This window comes from Pterocles gutturalis, unplaced genomic scaffold (genome assembly GCF_000699245.1).
Source record: "Pterocles gutturalis isolate BGI_N339 unplaced genomic scaffold, ASM69924v1 scaffold11199, whole genome shotgun sequence".
Lineage (NCBI taxonomy): Eukaryota > Metazoa > Chordata > Aves > Pterocliformes > Pteroclidae > Pterocles > Pterocles gutturalis.
The window spans coordinates 1-25,821 of record NW_010128290.1 but is presented as its reverse complement, the minus strand read 5'-3'; the positions used below and the strand labels follow the sequence as shown (position 1 = coordinate 25,821).

Genomic DNA, 25,821 nt, shown 5'->3' with positions numbered 1-25,821 from the left:
GAGGGGGGAGAAGGTACAGAACAAAGCCTTTGGGCTTTGGGAAGAAGGGAGGGGTGGGGGAGAAGTGCCTTTTTAAGATGTAGTTTCTCTCTCAGTATCTTGCTTCTTGTTGTAAATAGTTAATAAATTTAATTGGTTTTTTTGTTCTTCACAAGTTGTGTCAGTTTCTTGCCTGTGACCCTAAGTGGTGAGTGAAACCCTCCCTGTCCCTGCCTTAGCCCACCAGGTGTTTAACAAAGGACTGTCTCTCTGGCCTTTCTAAACCACAACAATAATGCATTTAGGTACTGTGTGAATGGAAGAAAATAGCAACTATCTGAGCAGCAGGGGTAAAGCAATTCTTCTGCATTCTGCACTCTCAGATCTCACTTCTTTTTTTTTTTTTTCTTCTTTTTTTCCTCTTCAATCTCATTTAATCTCCCTAGTGGAAATATGTTCCAGGTTTGCTGAGCTATAAATGATTTTCTTCAGTCATTATGTGTAGTTGCTTTTGTAGAAGTTGACTTCTAAATCAGGCTGCTTTCTAATGTGTTTTTTTCGTTTGTTATTGGCAGTCCATTCTGTGCACTGTGGCTGAACTTGGACTTCTTGGGGGAAATATGTAAGCTATTAGCACTGTGAACCTTTGAAGCAAGAGGAAAAATTGAAATGCTCTTCTGGCTACTTCCTGTGAATGAACCGTAAAGCTCTGTTGTTTGATAATACTAGACAATAAGCAGAAAGCCATGTTGCAGCAAACTTCTGCATGGGTTTATTAACTTGCTGTGTCTGGACCCACGGAGGGCTCCAGATGGTGGCTGAGGAAGCAGCAGTGACAGGAGGGACTGTTTAGTGGAGGTGTTATAGTCATGGAAAGTGTGTGAGGAGTGTTGACTCCTCCACTCCAAGTGGAGCATGGAAGAGTGAACATGGAGAAGCTGCAGTAGAGGACAGATTTTGGAAAATATGGTTGTTATTTGCTATTTGAGATGCATGTAGGTAAGGGTAACAGAGGAAACAAATGCTTCTAACTGTGTGTTTTTACTTGATGTCACATGCAAACATGTTGTTGCCTTTCTGATCTCCACTGGTGTGCTAGAGTGTAAAGAAGGGGCTCAAGACTGATTTGGACTGCAGGTTGCCATGCAGCTCATGGCTTTACAGTATTCTCTTCTCCCCTGCCCCTCAAGCCTGCTGATCTCTGTTATGTCTTCCTCTGCTGTAAGAAGAAATCTGATATTGGCTAGTCTCTCTCTGAACGATACAGAGTGGTCATTCCAAATGACAACTGATGGTTCCTGAGCCTGCAGAGCAATCTGTGAGCCTAAAAGAGCCTTATACACTGGCTATGTCCTGGTTTTGATGATTTATTTGTCCTTAAGGCTTGTTTGAACCCTTGTCCTGTAGTGGTACCGGGAATGATCAGGCATTCATGAGAGACTGGGGTAGCTGAATAACCCCCCTGAAGCGCCTGAGTTGGGTGAGGTGCTTTGTGGCAGCACTGAAAATAGGAGGTGACAACCAGTTATTGTGACTTAAAAGATGTAGAGGTCACTTGCATAAACAAAAGTGATACGAAATGTAATCTCCAGGGTGAAGCAGAAACCAAAGCAAAATTTCCTAGATTAGGGCAGATTTTTTTTACTACTTTTTTTGTTCAAGAGGGGGTGGCAGAGCTTTCTCTTCTGTCCCATCTTCCTGGACCCAGGTTCTCTCCACAATTCTGCTTGTGAGTCAAAGGCTGAGAACAGTGATCTGTGACGCATGTGTCTACAGCTATTAAACATTTTATTAACCAGTGAAATCCTGCTGGTTTTATCTGATCTTAACTTCTTTCATCTCAGCATGACCTCTCAAGGTCTAGAGGTAACTATGGGGTATACTATGGCTTTCTCTGTGCTTCTTTATTGCAATACAGCGTGCTGATGCAAGGTATAATTCAGTGTTTGAACACTGAAAAGAAGTGCTTTAGGAAGGAGGCAGCTCTGCATCCCTGGTTCAGAGGACTCTGCACCTCCCTGCTAAATGCTCTGTAACAGATGGGGGTAACTGCATAGGGTGTGGATTGCAATTGGAGGCTCACCACTAGGTAGCTGTACTTTTACGTCCAAAAAGAAAACTTCCTGGCCTTTGACAGATTCTTTTGAATACACAGCTGATGCTTAAAAATTATGATGAAGCAGGTGGTAATATGAAAGGTTCAAAGCTGTGTGTAAGAGTAATCAAAACCTAGGAAATTTTAAAGGTATTAGTAGATCAGGTAGTAGTTTCTAACTATTCGGTTGAGTTTCATTTAGAGTATTTGAACACCAGGGTTCTCTGAAGATGGTGCCTAATCAGGCAGAAGAAGTCATCAAATTTGATGGAATGATTCCTGCCTGCAGGGATCAACTTGGTTCATCCTCCAGGAGGGGGTAAATAGGTGAGAAGCCTGAAGTTTGTGTGGACCTGAGGTCAAATCTAAAGTTTATTTTTTCTAGTTAGAGTAATTTTGAGCACAAGATCTCAGTTATGCAAAAGAGTAGTTGCTCATTTGAATTAGGAATATATTTTTTTTAGTAGACTGCATGCTTGAACAGATGGCAATGTGCATTAAAGTTGAGAGTAATATACAGGTATGAAGAGGATAACAGTCTAAAAAAAAATGTATGTATATATTTAGAAAGAAACTGTCTTATCCCTGAAGGTCTTGTGCCTGGAGAATTTCTAGGAGAGGTAGTGAAATGCAAAATATTGTAAAGCCTTGAAAGAATAGTCAGGCAATCCTTACTAGTTCAGTTCCTTTCTGACTTTACCCAGGTAGTTGGGGCAATGCAAAAGTTCTAATAAGAAATCACACTGTAAGGTAAATACTAGTTCTTCTCCTGGGACTTTGGGATTTAAAGTTGCTACCCACATGTGTGTGGAGTCTTGTTCTCGGAAACTGCAGTCTAAGTTAATTGACGGTATGATATTAAGCGAAAATTAATATTAAAACTTGACAATTGTTTTTTTAATTTTTTTTCCCTGACTTCTGTGATTCTGATTTGATTCTGACTTGTGTACATAGACGCAGGCGGTGGCACTACAGTCTGTGAGTGAGTGTGCTATCGGTTTGTTGCATTAAAAATACAGATGCTGTGTTCTCTTGGTAAAACTGAGATTTTTTTGAAAGGCTATCATGTATAATCAGCGTGCCTTTGTGAAATCTAAAATCTGCTCTTGAATAAACTGGTTTTGGAAACACATTTGTTGCTTCTGTTTAAGAGTAGTAAACTGAAGCTAATCTTTACAAATGCGGTTGGACACTTGTTTAAAATTATTTTCCTAGGAAAATGTTTTCAGTACCTCTTTTCTGCAGGCAGGTATTGCAGACTCTGGAGTCTTCATTGTTTTCAAAAGGAGTGTCCTACCAACTGTTGGCTTGCACTGATAACTGTTTTTTGGGGTTTTGTGTTTTGTTTTTTTTTTTTTAAAGTGAAAAACCAAAACAGCCACACAACACCCCACCCCCCAAACCCCCAAAACCTTGTATAATGCTTTAATTTGATAAGTTTCCTATTGGCTTTTTTTTTTTCTCCTTCCCCTCCCTTGTATGATTGATCTGTTGCTGTCAGGTATTGGACTGTTACTCTGTTGTCTTTACTCTAGTGTTTTCAAGGAGGTGAGTGGTGTTCACATCTCATGATCCCTTTCTTGGTTCTTTCCTTGCAGTGGACTGTTGGAGGGTCTAAAAACAAAAAAAAGGGAAAAGCTGGTAAGGCAGAGAAGAAAGGAACCATGAAGAAACAGATGAACAAAGCTGCCTCTTCAGGCAGCTCAGATAAAGACAGCTCTGCTGAGAGCTCAGCACCTGAAGAGGGTAAGAGAACACATGTGCATCTACTTACAGTGTAATTCCAAGTGAAGTTACCCCTTTGTATGCACTGAAGAGTAGTGTTAAATGGTGATGTTAAAGACTACCTTGAAAGAGTTTTGTTTGTGTTCCTGGTAGTCTGCATGACTCTTGTACTTGCCATGACTTGATGTGCATATAATTAAATATAGCATTGCTGTAAGCATGCCATTACAAACTGAACACTAAATACTGTTTTCAACTGAAGAGTGTATGACATATGCCATTACTTACTTGACTTTCTCCTGGGAAATTATTTTCTTTCTTCTAGCTTCTCCCATCTGTAGTGTGGGTAGCATTTTCCTTTATTTCCATTGACGTATTTTCCCTTTGCAAACTTCTTGTGATGACAAAGGGAGAGGTGTATACTGATGTAGAAGAAGAAAAATCATTACTATAACTTTGTCAGAATTATTTTTCATGAATATTGAATATATTCCAATGCTGGGCAAACTTCCTGTGTTCTTTCCTGTTTTCATCATGCCCATGAAGGTTTGCAGGTGGTTAGTTGCAATTTCAGTTGGTACTAAAAAAAGAAAGTTACAAAAGAATATGAAGGAGCCTACAGTTTTAAGTATATTAAGCACAGCGGAGGCAGACCAAAGCATGAAGTGACTGAACCTGTATATATCAGTGCTTACAAGTCAGAAGTTTTTCACAGTGTAAGCTTGCAAAGCTGGAAGTTTCCAGAAATCCTGAGACCAGAATCAATGTGAAAGAAAGAATCCTGATGTCTGCTTTTGCGATTTCGTGTAATGTAGTCAATTAGGTGAGATAATCAAGCTGTTTGGACTTGGATCAAGTTTAAAGGAAGTGTTACCCAATATTATTGGGGAGTCAGCTGTTCCCTAAGCCCATGTGTAACTGGGGGGCCTTGTTACAGTAATGGAGCCAGCATCATGGCCTTGCCAGTCCTGAGGGTAGCGTGTTTCAACTTTATCTGGTGATGTAGCAGTTCATAGTGTTGCAGTCTTCAAATGATTAGTTTTGTTTCTTCAGGTTGCTATAGTGAGGAGTATTGGTGGTGGTTAGTAGTGGCATTTGAGGTGCACACACAAAGTTACAGATGTACAAGAAACTTCTCAGGGACATAAGCATATAAACATAGAAATCCAACCGTAGGACTCTAACACACTAACCAAAAGGTCTCCTAAAATTTGCTTATTCTACTAATAATTTTTACCTATTAGACAGTTTGTGTTCGCATGTAGTACCACTCATCATTTTTTAGCATGCATATCTTACAGTAATAGAGTATTTCCTCTTGGGTTTAGTTTTCACTATATGCTTTTAGTATCGTGGAAGAGGAGCGCAAAGTTCATTCTTGATATCCTTTGCTAACCTGCTACAATGAAGTGGTTGGGGTTTGCTCCAGTTGAATCTCACTACCTTGTATTTTTGTTTTAGGAGAAGTCTCTGACTCGGAAAGCAACAGCTCCTCATCTAGCTCAGATTCAGATTCTTCATCTGAAGATGAGGAATTTCATGATGGCTATGGAGAAGATCTGATGGGAGATGAAGAAGATCGAGCTCGACTGGAACAAATGACAGAAAAGGAGAGAGAGCAGGAGCTGTTTAACCGGATAGAGAAGAGAGAAGTGCTAAAGAGAAGGTGAATTTTATATCTGTTAATATTTGGTAGCAAATTCATACAGGCTGTATGGAGAGAATGCTGACTGCTCTCATGGTTGAGGTCCAAGCATTCAGCACTATAAAGTATATTAAGCTTCATTGTAGATTTTTTGCATAAACTGTCTTTGTAGTTAGTTTCAGGAATTCTGTGTGTTCTTGTAAAAGTCAGTTTCTGAAGGTTTCTCAGCTGTTGAATACAGGTGGTTCTGTCAGCTGCCATTGTAGCCATGTCACTGTTTCACACAGTTGATGCCAGACAGTAAGAAGGAGTGCTTTCTCTTCTCTCTTTTCTGTATTAACTGTTGCATGCTGATACTTTGGAAAAAGGCAAACAAAGAGTAAGGTGCATATGAACTTCTGGAATTTTTCGGAAAACAATGGTGAAGCACAGAGCAGTGTTAGGGTTGCCGCTGTATGGGTGTGAAGGTGCTTAGGGGCCTAACAGAAGACAGAGATATTGAAATAATGAGGAGTGGTATTGGATATGTCATTTTCAAGGGATTGTTTGTGGATTTCTACCTTAGGTGTTGTGGTTTTGTTTGTTACTGTAACTGTCCTGCCAAGCAGCTTCCTTATAGTAAAGGTATTTTTCTTCCCACGTGTCTAACAGAAGAGATTGGCATATGTGCGGCAAGTTTTCTCCATTTTTTCCCTCTTCACTGGCTTCTTTCTTTTCTCACTTGCTGAGACATTTCTCTAGAGGATTGACATGTGTTGGATAAATCATGTCAGTACAAGCTACTGTGAGACTGCCCGTTTGTCCAAGCCATAGTTAGAGCACTGCCTGCCTGTCTGTGGTTTTAATACTACTTTCAATGTCTTCTCTAGTCTGCTGGTCTCCTCAAAGGGATCAGAATGAGTGAAGGATGGATTTAGCTCAGGTAGAAAGTGACCATATTTTTCAAATTTCTTTCTTTTCTTTCACTATTCCATGGTAACTGAATGTCTTTCTTTTAGAATGAACATTGGAGAATACTTGATACAAACAAGCTAAACAGTCTGTTCTTGAGTAACTGATTTAATTTTAAACGAGTTTGTCCTGTTCTATGTAAAGGAGTTGGCAGGTAGAACTAAAGAGAGTGGTAGTTATTTAACTTTACAGTGAATTGAATCTTTCAAATTTCTGTGTAGCTCTTTGTATGTACATTGTGCTGTGAGTGCATTGGGATTACAGCAGGCATTTCGTGTGATATGATGCCTGTGCCCTGTGTGTTATACTTCATGTTAAAGGCATAAAGGGCAATGAGCTCATCTGGCACGTCAGTTTCTTGTCTATATAATCCAGGTGCACAGAATTTAAGAAGAAGGGACTGTGTAATATGCATGGGGATAACACATTTTGAATTTCAATTATTGTAAGTTAAGGAACTTTTTTTTTCCTTGTGCTTGTCAGTATGCACACTTCACTAAACCAGTCCGTGGTGCAGTGGAATCTGTCACAGGACAGGTTCAGTGAAATCACTACTTTTTAATGGCTGAAAATAAGATTTCAGGGTGGCATATTTTGTGAAGGTAGTAATGGAAGTGCCTAAACTGGACTGCAGAAACTATCTGAGTCTGACTGGAATGTAGCTGGTGAAGGAGGACTGACTGTGACTTCTTTGAAGTCATTTTTACGAGGACCAGTGCCAGTAGAAAGGTGGACGTTAAGCATGAAAAAAGTTATCATGATAGTGGCTTTAAACAACCAAGGTTTTAGCTGTTGAGATTCAAATTATGTGAAGTAGTCAATTGTTTTTAGAGTTGGAGGCATCATGCAAGGGTCACTACACTGGAAAAGATGAAGATGGAGTAAGGACGGTGTTTTGGGGAGTAGCCGTTACTGTGTGGTCTCCTCAGCCCTTTTAGGTTAGCTGTCTGTAAGGCTGCATTTCTCTATGCTCGGCTTTTCTTCACCTTATTTTTCTTGGGGAAGGGAGGATGTGGAAATGGGGTGCAGGATAGTGTTAAAGGGTTATTCATCTGGGGCAAGCAGTGGAAGTGTTCCTTACAGCCTTTTAACAATTTAAGCTGAAATAGCATCTGAGTTGTACTTCGCTCACTCAGGGGGAGAAAGAACATTCTTTCACACATTATTTTGTTTCTGTATCTGCTACTAGATTTGAAATCAAGAAGAAACTAAAAACGGCAAAAAAGAAAGAAAAGAAAGAGAAAAAGAAAAAGCAAGAGGAAGAGCAGGAGAAGAAAAAACTCACACAGATCCAGGAATCCCAGGTAGGAAATGAAACTGTCCTTAGCAACAAACCCTTTTCCCTTGGCAATAGGAGATAGGATGCTGCCTCTCTCTGCCCCTGGTGTTTTCCCTTAATGTCAAGCAGTGTAGTAAGCCGGTCAGAATTTAGTTCGTTTATGTGCTTAAGCTATTTTTAGCCCTTTTAGTTCATTTAAAGAAATTAACAACTTTGGCCTGCTGAGGGGTGCACTGATAACTCCTTTTAACGAAAAAATGCAGAGTTGCAGCTATATCTAGGGCTGTGATAGTCCTCCCATATGAGAGCAGGAAAGCAACCTTTTGCAGATCCTTTAGCCAAACCTCTGTCATTCAGTCTGAAACATTACATACGCAGTCTTCCTTGCAAGTGACAGTTTGAGAGGGCAGGCCAGAAACTGCTCAGCTCTTGTCTTAATTATTTTGCATGCACGTGCAATGGAAAGAATGCTGAGTTTGTACTGGTAGGGATGTCAAGGAAAAGCTTGAATGCTAGGAGGAATAGATGTCATTTTATAGTTTTTCCACCTGTACTAGAAACAGAGTAATACCAGTTTTTGGGGTAAGGCCTCTGTAATGCAACTGTAGTTTCAAAGGGCTGAATTGGCTGTAGTTTCAAATGGTTAAGATCCTGCCCTTAACTATTTATAAAGCCTGGACAGATAGGCTCCCAGAATGGGATGGGATTCATCTTGCTGAACTTTAGCTGAACTTTTATCTGAAAACTAGTTGATTGTTTGCACTTGTTGTCACCTCTCTCTTTGTGCAATGGAGGAGGATGTCTCCAGCTGGCGACTCACTCTGTTATTTTCTAGTGAAGTGAATGATTAACACTTAAATCAAATTTGGTGAGATGAGTTTTCCCTTACGCACGTGTTAAGTGGAGTGAATTTCATTTCCCTACCTCTCTCAACTCCATATATGTATGTGTGTGTATATACTTATGTTGTCCATATATATAACACGTAATGTTTAGATGCATATACATGTATGCATATATAAAAGGATCTTATGCAGAGTACTTTTACAGCGCCTTCTAGAAATTACTTTGACTTACTTCAAATGTCTATCTCTTATGCTTATTACAGCTCTTGTGCTTATTACAGAAGCTGCTTTATGTGCTACCTGGTATTCCAGATAGACCTGTTAGAAGTGCAAAATATTAGAAGACTTAAAACATTTAAGATTTGAATCCATATTGCAGACTTTACACACAACTTTATTTCTGCTTTAAATATTATTTAACATAACCTTTCTCTTGGCCACTGAGTGAAAACAAGTGTCTTGATTTGGCCTTGCAGAAGGAGCAAATGAGAAGAATATTAATCCAATTTTTCCTCATTACTTGTTAGTTGCAGATTTACTTCCATTTTATTTCTTTAGTCTTTTTTTTTTAGCTTCTTAAGGAGGAGTTTTGGCACTAAAACTTGGTGGCAGAAATGGTGAAGTGTAAATATGTTCATTATTTTTTATACGAAGTAGAAAAAAGAAATATGCTTTAGATTTCCCTCTCCCTAGCCTCTGTAAAAATGTATGTGAAAAAAACTGATTTCAAAAAGGAGTTTGTTAGTAGTTTCTATTTGACAAGTTTTCAAGGTGTGCAAACAATGTTTGTTTTAATGCATTTCAATTTTTGGATTGCACTTGGTGTTGAGGGACTTTCTGTGCACTTTTAGGTCATGTCACATAACAAAGAGCGGCGATCAAAGCGGGATGAGAAGCTAGACAAGAAATCTCAGGCAATGGAGGAGCTAAAAGCAGAAAGAGAGAAAAGGAAGAACAGAACAGGTATGAAAGCGTGTTGCTACTGCTACAATTTTTGGGGCATTATTACCACTTTCAGAGAATGCTGCTTCCTGTTTCTGATTAATGCAACAATCCTACACCTTGGAGTGATTGAATTCCATGTCTGTGTTTGCCTTGCTCTTCTGCCCAACATGACCATGTAGGGTATTGTTTGATACCACTGATGCTCTATTCCTCCCCCCCACCCCTCCCTGGAATGGTCTGAAAACAAAGAAAATTTTAATCGCATTCCATTGAATGGCACTTAGTAGTGTTTAGTTTGTGTATTTGAATTGGTCACTGAGATTCTGTTATTTTAATCTCTGAACCATCCAAACCACATTTATTGTACTTGTGCTACCTTGTCTACATTTGATTGTTTCTTCACTAGCACATCATCTTGTCTGTCTTGCCACAGACTTTTGATGCAACCCTTTTTGTTACTCTACTGGGTTTTATTGTGCTCCTCTCCAAACATGAGGTTTTTTTTCTCTTGCAAAATAACAATGAGTTGTCTCATAATAAGTTTTATCTTGTATGTCGAGTTGTTATGCCCATCCTGTATTGCTGCATGCAGTCAGCTTGGGAGACTGAAGATAAGTACAACTGAGATTTAAGATGCCTTAAATACTTTGATTTCTCTCTTTGAATATATACAACGCAGTGCTTAGCTCATTAGTGGATTTGAACATGTGGCACTTGTATCTAGTGTAAAATTCACACCTCTCTGCCCCTTTTTTTGTAAAACAATAAGGTTTCATCTGTAAAAGGAAGCTTTCATAAAAAAAATTACAGCTTGTTTTTCCTTGTTCTCTCCTCCTTTCTCCAGCTGAATTGCTTGCAAAAAAACAGCCATTAAAAACTAGTGAAGTATACTCTGATGATGAAGAGGAGGAGGAGGATGATAAGTCTAGTGAGAAAAGCGATCGCTCATCTAGATCCTCATCCTCTGATGAAGAGGAAGAGTAAGTAGCAAACTCTGGACTTGGATTATTTGTGAGTGTGTGTTCAAAAACAGAGATCCACTTTACATAGGCACGTGCTGGTTTAGAGGATTGTTTGGGGGCAGTTCAGTGTCTCTAAAGTGGTTTTGCCTCTGGGCACACTTGCATTGCTCAGATTTAAGTCTTTGGCTTCTGTATCATGGTATGTGGGCAACTTCAGTTCCCTGCTGTTGCCTTTAGCCCATTTACATGGTTGTTTACAGATTTGTTTAGTCCTGCTGTTTAACAGGCACAGAAGCCTGGCGTATTAGCAGGGCAGAGATACGTGCTGGCTCATCTTAAAGCGTTGGCCTATAAACTGCCTTGGTGTGTGAATCTTTCTGCTCTGTGGTAGTGGGGGCAGTGGGTAATGAGTCTGGGACTTTGCATTAAGCCTTTCTCATGAATGCTAAATTTGCATATCTACAGTCAACTAGTGCATGATGAATCATTCCTTTTACTAGTAATTTAAATAGTTAGCACTCATGCTGCACCTTGCTCAGGATCCCTTTTTTCGTCATTATGTCTCTACTTTTTTTTTTGTTCCTTCTCACCTTTCCCAAATCAGGAAAGAAGAAATTCCTCCTAAGTCCCAGCCAGTGTCCTTGCCTGAAGAACTGAACAGAGTACGGTTATCACGACACAAGCTGGAACGCTGGTGTCATATGCCCTTCTTTGCCAAGACAGTCACTGGCTGCTTTGTCCGTATTGGCATTGGAAATCACAACAGCAAACCTGTTTATCGGGTGAGTTTATTTACAGGGGATTTAGTTCTTTTTATAGTGCTGTAATATTCCCAGCTTAGCAATTTGCAGGTACTTGTGATTGTTTGAGTGATTAATATAAAAAGATTGCTTATAAACAAAAAAACCTAATTGCTGCGAAAGAAGTGGAGGAGGCTGGTTTAAAAATGAATAAATCTATGGGACCAGCTAGGTGAAGAGATGTATTCAGTCAGAGAGGGAGCACTAACAAAGCCTGTTCTTCCAGCTCTGGTTCATGCTGTGTTGTCTCATCGTTTGTATTGCAAACTAGAGTCCAGGACTCTGCTTTGACCAAGTAAGGATGAGTAACATTCACTCCTTGTTTCTGGGAATGTTCCCAAGTTATTGTGTGGTCTTGGTTCTTTTATTACAGAGCGTTTCTAATGCATCAGTGTGGCTCAAAAGAGAATGTAATTGAGAACACAGTTTTACTTTTCTGTTTCATTGCTGTAACTGCACAATCATAGGATGCAGTAACATTCTCTAAAATTACATTTAAAAGGCCCCCAGAGGGGCTGTGTTTAATATGTGAGCAGCACTGGTGTATTTCATTTGGGACATACATTAACCCAAACCAGCCTTAATTGAAAAGGAGATAGAAAAAGTAGGAAAGTGTACATTATTTGCTCAGGACGGCCGAACTAAGGAGATGGAAAACTGCATTAAGCGTTCAGATGGTATAATTTGTCAACTCAAAGGTGATGCATGAAGCAATTAATTCAGTACTGGATAACGTACACTGAAGAGTCTTACTTTCTTGTTAGCTTCTATGACTGGAGTGCTGGAATGGAAAGATACAGGCTCTTTAGGAAGGACAGGCAGGAGAGATGAGGAGGGAGGTGTTGCTCTCTGTCAGTGACCAGTGAGGGTGCATTCAGCTCTGCCTGGGGATGGATGGAGAGCTGACCAAGAGCTTATGGGTCAGGATTAAAGGCAGGGCAGGGGCAGGTGACATTATAGTGGGGATCTGCTACAGGCCACCTGACCACGAAGACCAAGCGGATGAGGCCCTCTATAGACAGATAGGAGCATCCTCACGTTCACAAGCCCTGGTCCTTGTGGGGGACTTCAGCCACCCTGGTACCTGCTGGAGGGACAAACACAGCAGGGCATAAGCAAGCCAGAAGGTTTCTGGAATACGTTGATGATAACTTCCTTCTCCAAGTGATAGAGGAGCCAACAAGAAGAAGTGCTATGCTGGGCCTTGTTCTTACCAACAAGGAGGGGCTGGTGGGGAATGTGAAACTCAAGGGCAACCTTAGTTAGCTGTAGTGATCATGAAATGGTGGAGGTCAAGATCCTTAGGGGAGTGAGGAGGGCGCATAGAAAACTCACTACCCTGGACTTCAGGAGAGCAGACTCTGGCCTCTTCAGGGATCTGCTTGGTAGAGTACCATGGGATAAAGCCCTGGAGGGAAGAGGGGCCCAAGAAAGCTGGTTAATATTCAAGGATCACCTCCTTCAAGCTCAGGAGCGATGCATCCCGACAAAGAGGAAGTTGGGCAAAAACACCAGGAGGCCTTCATGGATGAACAAGGAACTCCTGGACAAACTCAAACACAAAAAGGAAGCCTACAGAGGGTAGAAGCAAGGACATCTAGCCTGGGGGTTAATACAGAGAAATTGTCCAAGCAGCCATGGATCAGGTTAGGAAAGTTGAAGCCCTGGTAGAAGTAAATCTGTCTAGGGATGTAAAGGGCAACAAGAAGAGCTTCTTTAGGTACGTTGGTGATAAAAGGAAGACTAGGGAAAATGTGTCCCTCCTCCAGAAGGAAACAGGAGACCTGGTTACCTGGGATATGGAGAAGGCTGAGGTACTCAATGAGTCTCTTGCCTCACCAGCAAGTGCTCAAGCAACACTGCCCAAGATGCAGAAGGCAAAGGCAGGGACTGGGAGAATGAAGAGCTGCCCACTGTAGGAGAAGATCAGGTTCAAGACCATCTGAGGAACCTGAAGGGTGCACAAGTCCATGGGACCTGATGAGATGCATCTGCAGGGTCCTTAGTTGTTAAGCCGCTATCCATCATATTTGAGAAGTCGTGGCAGTCCAGTGAAGTTCCCAATGACTGGAAAAGGGGAAACATAACCCCCATTTTTAAAAAGGGGAAAAAGGAAGACCCGGGGAACTACAGGCTGGTCAGTCTCACCTCTGTGTCTGGCAAGATCAGGTACGGATCCTCCTGGAAATTATGCTAAGGCAATGTCATTGGTGACAGCCAACATGACTTCACTAAGGGTAAATCATGCCTGAAATTTGATGGCCTTCTGCAATGGGGTTACAGCATTGGTGGATAAGTAAGAGCGACTGACATCATCTACCTGGACTTGTGCAAAACATTTGACACTGTCCCACCTGACCTCCTTGTCTCTAAATTGGAGAGACATGGATTTGATAGGTGGACCTCCTGGTGGATAGTGTATTGGCTGGACAGTTGCACGCAAAGAGTTGTGGTCAATGGCTTGATGTCCAAGTGGAGTCTAGTGATGGATGGTGTTCCTCAGGGGTCAGTATTGGGACTAGTGTTGTTTAACATCTTTGGCGACATGGACAGTGGGATTGAGTGCACCCTTAGCAAGTTTGTGAGGCTGTGTGATAGGACAAGGGGAAATGGTTTTAAGATGAAAGAGGACAGATTTAGATTAGATATGAGGAGGAAATTTTTTACTGTGAGAATGCTGAGACATTAGAACAGGTTGCCCAGAGAAGCTGTGGATGCCCCATCCCTGGAGGTGTTCAAGGCCAGGCTGGATGAGGCTTTGAGCAACCTGGGCTAGTGGCAGGTGTCCCTGCCCATGGCAGGGGGGTTGGAACTCAATCTTTAAGGTCCCTTCCAACCCAAACCATTCCATGATTCTATGAATTGTTAGTTAGATTAAGGTTTTTGATCTCTAGTGAATAGGCTTGAATATGCTAGATATGTTCCAGGAACACAAAAAACCCCTCTTGCATCTTTCCTCTTGTGTATTTTACTCTGTGATATAGGTTGCTGAAATAACGGGTGTGGTAGAGACTGCAAAGGTTTACCAGCTTGGTGGTACCCGGACAAACAAAGGACTACAGTTGCGGTAAGATACCGAAGTAATGCTCGTGAGTTCACGAACCGGTGTCCTTTTTGTAGCAAGTAAGATTCTGTGAGTGGTTTGGAGGTGAGAGATATAAAGTAGACTGGGCCTTGTCATGCTGCTTACTGCTAGAATGTTGGGGTTGAGTTGTTTGGTTTTTTTTTTTTCCCCTAGTCATGATGGAAATTATTAAAAAAATCTCATGCAAGGACTTGATTGTGTTGACATCTGAGCAATTCATTTGCATTAGTAACCCATGATTGTTTGTATATGCCTCTTGAGCTTTGCAATGCTCTTTTATATCTTTTCTCCACTGTTGTTATAATCAGGTGTTAAAAATATATATAATTTAAAGGCATACGTGAATGGGTCTGGCATATATGTTACAATATTAAATAGTACTTCAGAGGGAGGAAGCTGAATGTAGCATCAGGTTTCTCAGTTGTTCTTATGGCCCTTAAAAGGATCATGAGGTGAAGTTTAACAGTTACCATACAAAACATCCTGGTGAGATAGGACAAGAAGACATTAACCATTTGGGAGAAACAGGAAGGCACGTGGAGAATGCATGTGGGTGCAAGTGTGGAGTAAAAAAACAAGTCTTATCTAAATCCATTGTGAACATTGAATAATTTCTTAGGTTACCTCAGGAGAGAGCTCCATGCTTTGAGTGAAGTTTACACCATGGCAACTAATTCTAGTATTGGCTGTTAGCAGTATAGTAGTTTAGCTGGGAATGCCAAAGGTAGCGCTCCGCAGAAAATGTTTAGGGATTTCTGGCTTCTGACTGGCCAACAAATGAAAATTAGATAGGTGTTGGCTCCAGCATTGTATAACTTGGTACTCCTTAAAGGTTACTTCTTCTGGTCCAAACATGAAGGAGCTTGGTGTTCCCGAAGGTTATGCCATGGACCACCAAATAGGTTATATAAGGTTTAGGTGTTAGGGAGGTCTGTTTCCGTTTCCTCCTGAGGCTTTTACTGCCACAACTGAGCGACTGTTTCCTGCAGACTCACTGTCTAGTATTCCCTTTGTATTACTACTAGTAGCTGATGTAGGCTCCGGAACTGTGGCTGACCTCACTGAAGTTAGGAATAGATAGCACACAAGCCACAAGACTAGCCTTAAGTGTCTGCTTTGGGGCAGCTTGAATCAGTTTACAGCTATAGATCCAGGATCACAACTCTGTACCATCAGAGAAGGATGTTGTTACACTTTCTCATTGCAGGCATGGCAGCGATTCGCGTGTGTTTCGTTTGGAGTTTGTCTCAAATCAGGAATTTACTGAAAGTGAGTTTATGAAGTGGAAGGAAGCGGTAAGTTTGCCTGACTTCAGTTTCTTCTTAGCAGCCTTCTGCGAAGGATACTTTAAGTGCAAAGTAACCTCTTTGTCTCTTGTGTTTAGATGTTCTCTGCTGGGATGCAGCTACCCACACTAGATGAGATAAACAAGAAGGAAGTGTCCATCAAAGAAGCCCTCAACTACAAGTTTAATGACCAGGACATTGAGGAGGTAAACAGTGTGGTCTAGTGAGGCTGTGGCAGTGCTTAAAGGTGACAGGAAATTGTGGAGTAGCGTGCTATCTGTTATAAAGCATACTGTTCATGGTATTTGCTTCTTAAGAAGAAAATAAAAGGCTCAAGATGAAGTTGCATAACTGGATAGAGTAGCTTGGTGATCCAGCTGTTGGGTGCTCACTTCTGCTTTACTTCGTCCTTTGTGCCCTGTTACCTCCTCTTGAACTTGCGTTGCAGAGCTCTGAACTCCTAACCTGAGTACAGCAACTTAGTTCTTAAGTTCTGAAAAGCTAACAGCATCATTATAGATGCATTTATCACAGTTTCTGCAGTCTAATACTTGCTTAATACTGACCAAATGTGATTAGCATCAGATTTTTCTAGGTTGCAAGTGAGGGGAATGGAGCTGTAACTCCTTACCAATTCACATTAAAAAATACAGCAGAGAAACAGCATGAGTAAATTTTTGTGACAGTAAGAACATTTGTTAGGTGATACTGATCTGTTGCTTCTAGTGTCCAAGTATTGAAATAGACATTTCATATTTTCATATTCTTGATGTTTCCCCTGCATCTTACAGATTGTGAAAGAGAAGGAAAGGTTCAGAAAAGCACCTCCAAATTATGCTATGAAGAAAACTCAGCTGTTAAAGGAGAAGGTGAGAGATTATGATGGGTGCAAGCTTAATGCAGTCTTTGATTTTGAAGAACTAGAGTTCATCTGGATGTAGTCAGCAGTAAGCTCGACTTTAACTGTGCAGCTAAAAGGTGGATCTCAAGGTTCATTCCTGGGTTCAGAACACTTAGAACCAGGTTAAAGCTTTTGCATTCTTTTTCTAAGGGCAATTGCCAACAATTATAGCTGTCTCTTTTTGTGTCCGTTAAACAAGAAAGTCTGAAGCTGCTCTGCTTTAGAAACTATTTTTCTTTTTTCTTTTTTTTTTTGAGAGTGCCCCATAATAACTTTTGAAAGTTGATTTCCTATACTTTTTAAAATAGGAAAAATAAAAGTAATTTTAAATTGTCTTTTACTCAGGGGTGACTGAATTGTCACTTTATGGCCAGTAATTTATATTTAAAAGAATAGGCTGCTGAAAGATTTACTTGCCACTGAACTGTAGATCTCCTGGAAAGAATAGACCTAACAGTGCCGAGAAGCTAAAGCCAAGAAGTCAAGTAAACAAGCAGTCTTAAGTATCTCTGAAGATAGATATGTTTTTTTTGTTTTCATTTGTGCAGTCCTTTGTCAAGACATTGGTGCTTCACATACAGTAAAACCAAGAGTTTGTATTAATCTTTAGGTCTGCATCCTTTGGCTTAACTGTATTGTTTGGTCATCATTTAATATGCACGAATATGTAAATTGTTAGTTTTCCATTGCAGAAGAGTGCAATTGCTTTTTGTTGTCACCAGGTGGCATAATAAGCTACTGTTGTTGGCCTGGTGGTGTGGTAGGTGACTCTCCAACTCCGAAATAAGTGGCAACTGACACTTGCAGAAATAGTAATTCTTTTCCTGAGCTGGTAAATAGTGGTATTAAATTTTAATCAAACCTGTAACTTAAATCATCTAACTGACTTGCCTGCCTCATGCTGGGACTCGTGTTCCTGCGTCTTCCTTAGTTTAAGGGTTTTCAAAGGTTTTCAGAGTTCTTCAGAGTAAGAAGTCCTGTTTTGCCTTAAGCTGTTCAGGAGAGTTTAGCTCTTTGTTGTATTCTTACCATACGTGGTAGAACATTTTCAACTGGAATAGGGTTAGCAAGCTGATTGATAGGTCTATCCCTCCTTTCTCTGACTACTATCTGAGGTAGAAAGTGATGCCTAATGAGTTACTGTTTGGTTAAAGGCTATGGCTGAGGACTTGGGGGACCAAGATAAGGCCAAACAGATTCAAGATCAGCTTAATGAACTTGAAGAGAGAGCAGAGGCCCTGGATCGTCAACGAACAAAAAACATTTCTGCAATCAGGTAAGAAGCAGATATTGGGAATTTTCTTTCTTAAATAGTATATATCAAAATATATGGAGAAGAGAAACTAATGCAGTAATGAATTATCTGAAAGATTTTCTCTTTCATGTACTATATATTTATGAAATGTGTATCATATGGCTCTATTAGTGTTTGCCTATCTTCACTTCCTTGTATCTGTAATTCAGTTAAAATTGTAAAAAATGTACTCTGTTCTACATACCCCAGGTAGCAGTTGTGTTACAATAAGAGTAATTTGTGATCAGAATGAAGCTGTAAGAATGCTGTCGGGTGTTTTGTTGCGTAGGAACTGATAAATGACAGTCACTTGGTTTTTCTTTTTCCCACCCTCCTTTTTTTTCTTCCTGCAGTTACATCAACCAGAGAAATAGAGAGTGGAATATCGTTGAGTCTGAGAAGGCTCTTGTGGTAAATAGTGCTCATTTAATACTTCTGTACAAGTAAAGATGGAAAGGGGGGGGTGCAAAGGGGGATAGTTGCATGATGAAGTTATTAAATTTTTTTAAAGATCTGTAAAATTGTCCATATAGGCAACTGACATTATTTTAAAGCAGATTGCTTTATCCTTTTGATCAACTCACTTCTCAGCAGGTTACTGTTTATAATATTTTGTATGGGAAGGAAATCAGAAAGGAGACTTCAGAGAATAAAACAGTAAAGGAAATGCTCAAGTCTCTGCAGTGACACTTCTATAAGGAAAAGAAAGGCTTGTTAACAAATTATTAAGCCTTAACTATTCCGAGAGTTGTGCACCTGTTTTCTGTGTTATATTCAATAAGGACAGTTTTGCCCTGTGAAGCATAGGACTGTGAGTGTGTCAAAATCTTTCAAATGTGTAATGGTGGTGTTGGTTTTCCTCTCATCTTGATACTGTATGTAGCTGATGAGTGCTAGCATGGGCGGGGTGCTGTGGGAGGATTTACAAGGGTACAAATAGCTAATTGGGTGAAACCATGTACTTTTTCTTCTTCAGGCTGAAAGTCACAGCATGAAAAACCAACAAATGGATCCCTTTACTAGGCGGCAGTGCAAGCCCACAATAGTGTCTAATGTGAGTGTAATGCTTAAGTTCAATTGAGGCAATTTGCAGAGAAACAGAAACCAATGTAGTGCAGAGAGTAGGAAGGAAAATATTGTTTGTATTCATTCCCAACTGTGACATATGCTATTAATGCTCCAGATGCTAGGGTGAGATAAAGAAGAGTGAGATCCTACTCTCACTATCCCAAAAGAAGGAAAAAGCAGTATTCTTTTTTTTTTAATGCAAAGTGTGAAGGACATAAGTGTTGTGGGTATGTACATGGAGAAGCAACTGTGGTTTAGACTTCTCTAGTGAGTTCTATGTAGAATTACTCAGATTTAGTTAGCTCTGGGAGGACAGTTTGCTTTAGGTGTGAGTTTTGCTTCTAAATAGTTGCAACTTTCCTAAAAGATCTGTGAAAGGAGACAGGAGACCAGACATTTTGGGCCTGTGATGGATTAAGTGGTTTAACACAAACTTCCCCTGTGATACTGTGGCAAAACCTGCTATTCTGACACCCCCCTATAGAAATGATGGATAACAAAATGATCAGCTCCTACTGCTAAGCAGTCGGGCTTTGTTGAGGCCTGTTTTGGAATAGCATACAGTTTTGGTATCAGTACTTGAAGAAAAAAAACAAAAACAAAACAAAACAAACAAAACCACCAAAACAAAACTGGCCAGGTTGGCTCTTATCAGTCTCCACAAACTGGCAAGGGAATATAAAAGGAATTATATTGTAGCACTTGAATTAAATAATTATTTCTGAAATAATTTTTAATTAGAAAATAATCATGTGAGTAGCTTTATTATGGCAGGCAACTCTTATGTAAAGAAAATAGTCTTCTGAAGAGTTCTTCTGTCTAGTAGAGTGTTTCAGCTAGAACTGTAAGCTGAGAGCAAATACCTCTAACAATAGTTTTAAGACTAGTCACGGGAGCAAACCATATCTCATTTTCTCAGTGAAAGACTTTCTGAAGGATAACATTTAGTTCATTACTGTCAGATGAATTACACAAGTATCAGGATGATTTCAGTTGTCTCTGAGATCCTGAAGATTGGGCTAACTGATCTACAGCCTCTTTTAGTTTTAGATTCCTGGGTATGAGTTTTAGATTCATGGATATGGTATTTGTTTTAACAAAATGGCAGTATAGTTTTTGCCAATTTAAGTACAGTGATTTTTTTCTTCCCCCCCCCGCTTTTTTGCCTCTGCAGTCCAGAGATCCTGCTGTTCAAGCTGCCATCCTTGCCCAGCTAAATGCAAAATACGGATCTGGTGTATTACCAGATGCTCCAAAGGACATGAGTAAGGCAAGTTTCCATTTTCTGTCTCTGTTACATTCCTCCTACCGTCACCATTTTGCTCTGGAAGCTAGTGACTAATAGTAGATGTACATGCTTCAGTTCTAGAAATAGGGATCCTGTAGAGCATTATCATAGAAAAGAAAAGCTGTTTCTTTCTTGGGGAAAGAAAATTAAGTTTCTCCAGCAATATGAAAGCTAAACTAAGTATGTTTGTGACAGAAGTGGGGGAAAAAGTATTTTTATCTCTGTTTTTCTGGACAGATAAGGGATGGAGACTTACCTGTAGTTTTTATTTCAGGGTCAAGGGAAGGATAAAGATGTGAACTCTAAATCAGCCAGTGACCTCTCAGAAGATCTTTTCAAAGTGCATGACTTTGATGTAAAGATTGATCTTCAGGTTCCCAGTTCAGGTAGGTGTTCCAGCTGAGCCTGGGGATGTAATTGTCCAGCTTGTTACGGTAGACCTCACTTCTTCCAGAATAGTTCTTTCAAATTCATTGATGGGCTTTTGAAAATGGGAGCAAGGACTCCATGTTCGTCTTCTTGGCAGGTATCTTGAACTGAAGAGAAGGGGGTGTGTGCTAGTAACATCCATTGAGAGAACAAAAAGTATTGTATTGTGTTAGACTGAAAAGCCTGTATATCCCCATATCCTCACTCTAAATGTCTAGGGAGAAAAGGAGGTAATGAGTGTTTTCTGATGTACTTTTCCAGTCCACAGTATCTGTGACGTTCATAATCTTTGGTGAACAGACAAGAGTGTTGTATTTAATAAGCCTTGATAGCTACCTTGATACCTGCTTTGTTAATTTGTCTAATCACTTTTTAGGACAGATAAGCTTTCGGTGTCTGTGTTGTCCTGTTCCATAACCTGTGCACATGCTATATGGATAAAGTGTTTTCATTTGATTTTGAACCTCCTGCTTTACCAAGTTGCTGTACCCTAACTTTGGTATTGCAGGTGGCATTGAAGGAAAGTTTTAGGGGAACCAAATCACTGGGCAGGAAGTGAAGCTATGCTTATAGACACAAACTTGCAGACCCTTCCTTTTTGTGATCTTGACTTTGAGAGCCTGAGATGTGTGGCAAGAACAGATTAGCGTCATAGAATCAGAATTATTTAGGTTGGAAAAGAGCCTTGAGATTGTTTAGTCATTAACCTAACGCTAGCAAGTCCACCACTAAACCAGGTCCTAAGCGCCACATGTCTTTTAAATGCCTTCAGGGCTGTGACTCATCCACTTCCCTGGGCAGCCTGTTCCAGAGCTTGACAACCCTTTTGGTGAAGAAATTTTTCATAATATCCAATCTAAAACTCCCCTGGTGCAACTTGCATTACTGGAAGGATTAGAGCTGAAGCTTCTTGGAGGCCAACAATTTAGGAAGTACTGTAAGAATGCACAAAGACTTAAAACCTTGTCAAGAAGGGAAAGTAGGAGAGGTTGTCTTTCCAGGCTAGATCAAGATTGTAACTCTGGACGTAAGCAAGCAGAATGAGGTAGGATGCCAGAAACAAGAGTCTTCCTGAAACAGATAGTGAGAGTTATGAACTTCAGAGAATTAGCAAGCAGGTGAGGGTTGGGCACTAAAGGACACTGGAAACCAGGAAGGGGACTGAAAAGAGAAGAATGAGAGACACACAATATAGGTAGAGGTTTAAGTATGGCTGTTTTGGTGTTTTGTTTTTGGGTTTTTTTTCTCTTGGACAGAACACCATTTTGGCATCTTGCTTTGTGCAGTCTCCTTTCTTAATAGAAGAACCTGGGGATTGGTTAAAACATGTATTGTAGACGTGGATAGGAAGTTTAACTTTTGTCCACTTATTATGTGTCTATTTGTGCTTACTGTTCTCATGGGATAATGATTTATGAAAGAGCCGAGAAATGAGCCTGAAGGCTCTGTTTGTGTTGTGATTTCAGTGTGCTACAGACTAGTTTTCTTAAGAAATTAAAATATACTTATCAGCTGAAAGCTGGTTTAACAGAGTCAAAATTGCACATGTTATATCTATGAAGATAAGGTACCAGATAACTGCTGGTATTATTAACTGAAGTTCTAACCTGATTTATACTAGAGAAGCCAAAGGTGATTTTGTGGTGAAGTTGTCAGAAAAAGCAACAAGTAAAAAACTGTAGTTTTCATGTATTTTGGTCCTCACTCTTTTCTTATCCCAAACAGAATCTAAGGCACTGGCCATCACCTCCAAGGCTCCACCAGCAAAAGATGGTGCCCCTCGGCGATCATTGAACCTGGAGGACTACAAAAAGAGGCGGGGGCTTATTTGAGCATGCCCACTCTGCTGCTTCTGATCCTGCATGCTCCATGACGATGTCCTACCTTTTCTTCCTCCCTTTTCACTTCTCCCTTCTGGGTTGGAGCAGCAATGGAGATGGGAAGAGACTCTTTAAAACTGCCAGTCATCTGTAACATAAACCATTCAACTATTTACTGTATAGACCTCCCTTCTTGCCCTTTCCTCCTGCCCCCCTCACAAATGTGGATCTGTGCTATTTGGGGTTTTCCCATTTCTTTTAGTTTGAGTTTTGTTTTTATTTTGTTGATACAGCTCATTGGTCCACTCTGTGTTCAGTATTAGCCTCTGAGGTCTGGATTTCCATAGGAAAAATGGTGGCCGCAGAATCAGCGCTTGATGATCTCCCCTTACATACCACCACAGGCACAGTGAATAAACATTGGCGCAAGACCTTTGTGGCTGGAAGGTCATCTGCACTTTCTTCCTCCTCTTCTTCCTCCTTCATCCTAGCTTTGGAGAAGGGAATCTTCAAAAACTGGCTTAGGTTCAAAGTGTATATTTTTTTGGGAGGGTTGTGTGACTTTTTTTCAGGTGTTTTTTATCATTTTTAAGCTGCAGTACTATTTGTATCTGTCTGTCACAGTACTTTACGGCTGTTTTGAATTTCTACCAGCTGTACTTGAGCATCTGAAATTGCAAGAAAGAAACTCATTAAATGTGATTCTTCTTACTAAAACGGCTTGGTTGATATAGCTGTTTAACTTCATGTTCCCTTTTTTACTTCCACTTAACTGATGAGAGAGATGCACGCAGCTCTTCATGTGGGACTTGTCATCTATAGCACATCTGGAGTCTCCAGCTGTAACTGAGTGGAACAGCTTTTTCTGGGATGGCCCTGGGATGCTCGTTGGTTGGGCTTTAATTTTTTCTCAAAACCTCCAATATTACATATTTGTTAAGTCATCATGTCTTCACTGGACTCCAGCTTGCTTTGTTTCTTGCTTTGTGAACCATTTAAATGGGGCTTCTATAAACAAACAAAAAATTAAAAAAAAAATAAATCACTTTGTGTGGAAGGGGGAGGACACAGTAAGGACATGGTAGAAAGGTCAGTGGGTAATGTAGGAGAGGTATCTGATGCATATTTTTCATATATAAACTGGTACAAGGGGAGTGCAACACTAGCACAAAAATTGTATGGCTTTATGAAATATTTGACTGGATGCAAGGTGACAGCTAAATTATCACTCAGGTGTAAAAAAAAAAATTAAAAAATCAAAGTGTAAATATAAGTGACATTTAACAAAGAACTTTTCCAAAAAAAAATACAACTGAATATATGGAGCTAAGAACTAAATTAAAAGAGAATTAGAAGTCTAAAAGGTTAGAGGCCCTCGTTCAGGTAAGCGTGCAAGCACGTGTTTGTTCCTACTCAGGCCAGTACGTATATAATAACTGAAGCACTGAACTGGATAGGAATGTTTCTGGGGGACCCTGAAGAGGGAAAATGCTGATGCTCTTCTTGTGTCAGAGCATGACTGTTTTTCTGAAATCATACACTGGTTACATTTAAACCTGTGTTTGATACTTTCTCATTGGATTCTTAATTAAACTTTAATCTAGTTCTTATTTAACGTTCTCTTTCTTTATTAATAGTAGCTTTAAAGAAACACCATGTAATTGTGTGCAGATTGATACTATGAACTGTGTATAAAAAGGCAATCAACCTATGAAGTAGCTGTCATCTGCCATGTAAACAAATAATTAGGAATCCTTCAGTACTTATTTACTGAATAGTCCATAGTTCTGGGACACGTGTGGGTTATTCTGTAAATATGTAATCAGACTGCTTTGTTTGCTGGCCTATTTTAGCAGCTTCTCTGGAGTTGTAGTAGGCTCTCACGTGTATGTGCTTTTAACTTTTTAAGAGTGGATTTATGGAATCTACCATGATAACTTCATAGGAGACATCGTGATTCACCTTGTAGATATGCATTTGATATTTTGTTTTTTTCAACAGCTTCAATGATGTTACAGATTTGTAATTAAAAAATCTAAACTTACTTTGCAATAGCCAGTTTTCAAAATCATCACGCTCCAGTACTTTGCAGAAATAATCATAAAATCAAGTGATTCAGAAACTGATTTCTCCACAGAAATGCCTCAGAGCTCTGAGGTGCAGTGACAAGTGGTCTCTAAAGGTAAAGTTAACTCAAATTCAGTATTTTTAATATGCTTGCCCTTGATGTATTGATTTTAGGTAACTTCTACATTTGGTAACACAAGAGTAGTCTGTACTACAGCCAAAATGTTGATGAGACCCGTACAGTGTTGCAAGTAACTTTTAGTGGAGATAACTGAAACAGAGGAGATGCAATGAGTTTAGAATGAAGATCTGAATGACGGACTTTATCTTAGTTATCTGCAACTATGAAACTGCCACTTTACCCTCTCTCAGTCTCTGGATTCTGCTGAAACACTGTTTTTAAGAGAGGCAACAGTCAGTAAATTACCATGCACACCTCTTGTATTGAGATTATACATCAAGAAAGTACTCTTGAGTAGTTACAGAACTGTGTATGAAAGCTGTAATCTTTTTTCCTTTAAGTGCATGTAAAGGTGAGTGACTACACCTCCCGCTCGTTAGAGAGGGAGAAATTTGTTTGCTTTGTTTCATTGGTGTCCTAGCATAGTTCATCACAATTGTACAGACTTCTATAAATAAACTTGGTTTGTTGGTTTAATAAGGTTGATTGTTTATCCCTTGATCTGAGGTGCTAAGGGTTTTCTGTCTGGAATTTGTTTTTTCAGAAACTACACTTCATTGATCAGTCTGGATGATTTTCTTTAAAATACTAATACTGTAAAATAATTAATGAAAAGTAAGCCCCCTCTTTTGCAAAAGCAGTCGTTGACTCCTGAATCCCTCTCTAATGGCTGGAGCTGCTCCTTATCACTAGAATCAAATAGAGCCTGTTGCAAGGTCAGTTCATTTGCACATCTCCTTTTTCTCACTAAAAACACAGACTTTGCTTGTCTTGTAGAAATCCAGACTCCTTTTGTAATCAAAGATGCTAAAGCATGTAGCTGAACTTAGAGAAGCTACTGAATGAGATGACACAAGACTGTTCTCAGGGTGTGCTTTGGTGGGACAATGAGACATGACAGGCATAAGTTGAACCAGGACAAGTTCTGCCTAGAGGTAACAAAAAACTTTTTCACCCTTAGGACAGTCAAAGAGTGGACTAGGTTGCACAGAGAGATTGTTCTGTCTCTATTTTGGAGGTTTTCAAGAGAAGGCTGGATTAAGCCGTGAGTAACATTGTAGCTTTCCCAGTTTTGAGCAGAAGGGTGGTCTGGAGACCTCTCTGTGGTTTCCTCTGACCTGAATTATCCTATGATTCTATAAGTAATTTCATATTGCTTTCTCCAGTTTTTTCTAT

The 25,821-nt window shown here is 40.0% G+C and overlaps 1 protein-coding gene across 1 annotated transcript in view; it reads left to right on the top strand.

Moving 5' to 3' along the window:
* RTF1 (Rtf1, Paf1/RNA polymerase II complex component, homolog (S. cerevisiae)) overlaps positions 1–23,114 on the top strand; it is a 29,912-nt gene extending 6,798 nt beyond the window's left edge. Inside the window, exons 2-17 of the mRNA XM_010079571.1 lie at positions 3,673–3,820; positions 5,261–5,465; positions 7,585–7,699; positions 9,371–9,482; positions 10,309–10,444; positions 11,031–11,208; positions 14,211–14,293; positions 15,519–15,606; positions 15,696–15,803; positions 16,389–16,466; positions 17,653–17,774; positions 18,146–18,203; positions 18,769–18,846; positions 20,035–20,130; positions 20,423–20,534; positions 22,303–23,114. Coding sequence (XP_010077873.1) covers positions 3,739–3,820; positions 5,261–5,465; positions 7,585–7,699; positions 9,371–9,482; positions 10,309–10,444; positions 11,031–11,208; positions 14,211–14,293; positions 15,519–15,606; positions 15,696–15,803; positions 16,389–16,466; positions 17,653–17,774; positions 18,146–18,203; positions 18,769–18,846; positions 20,035–20,130; positions 20,423–20,534; positions 22,303–22,409 — 1,758 coding nt within the window. The 5' untranslated portion in view covers positions 3,673–3,738 and the 3' untranslated portion in view covers positions 22,410–23,114. The remainder of the gene's footprint in view (positions 1–3,672; positions 3,821–5,260; positions 5,466–7,584; positions 7,700–9,370; positions 9,483–10,308; positions 10,445–11,030; positions 11,209–14,210; positions 14,294–15,518; positions 15,607–15,695; positions 15,804–16,388; positions 16,467–17,652; positions 17,775–18,145; positions 18,204–18,768; positions 18,847–20,034; positions 20,131–20,422; positions 20,535–22,302) is intronic.
* The last annotated feature ends 2,707 nt before the right edge of the window (positions 23,115–25,821 follow it).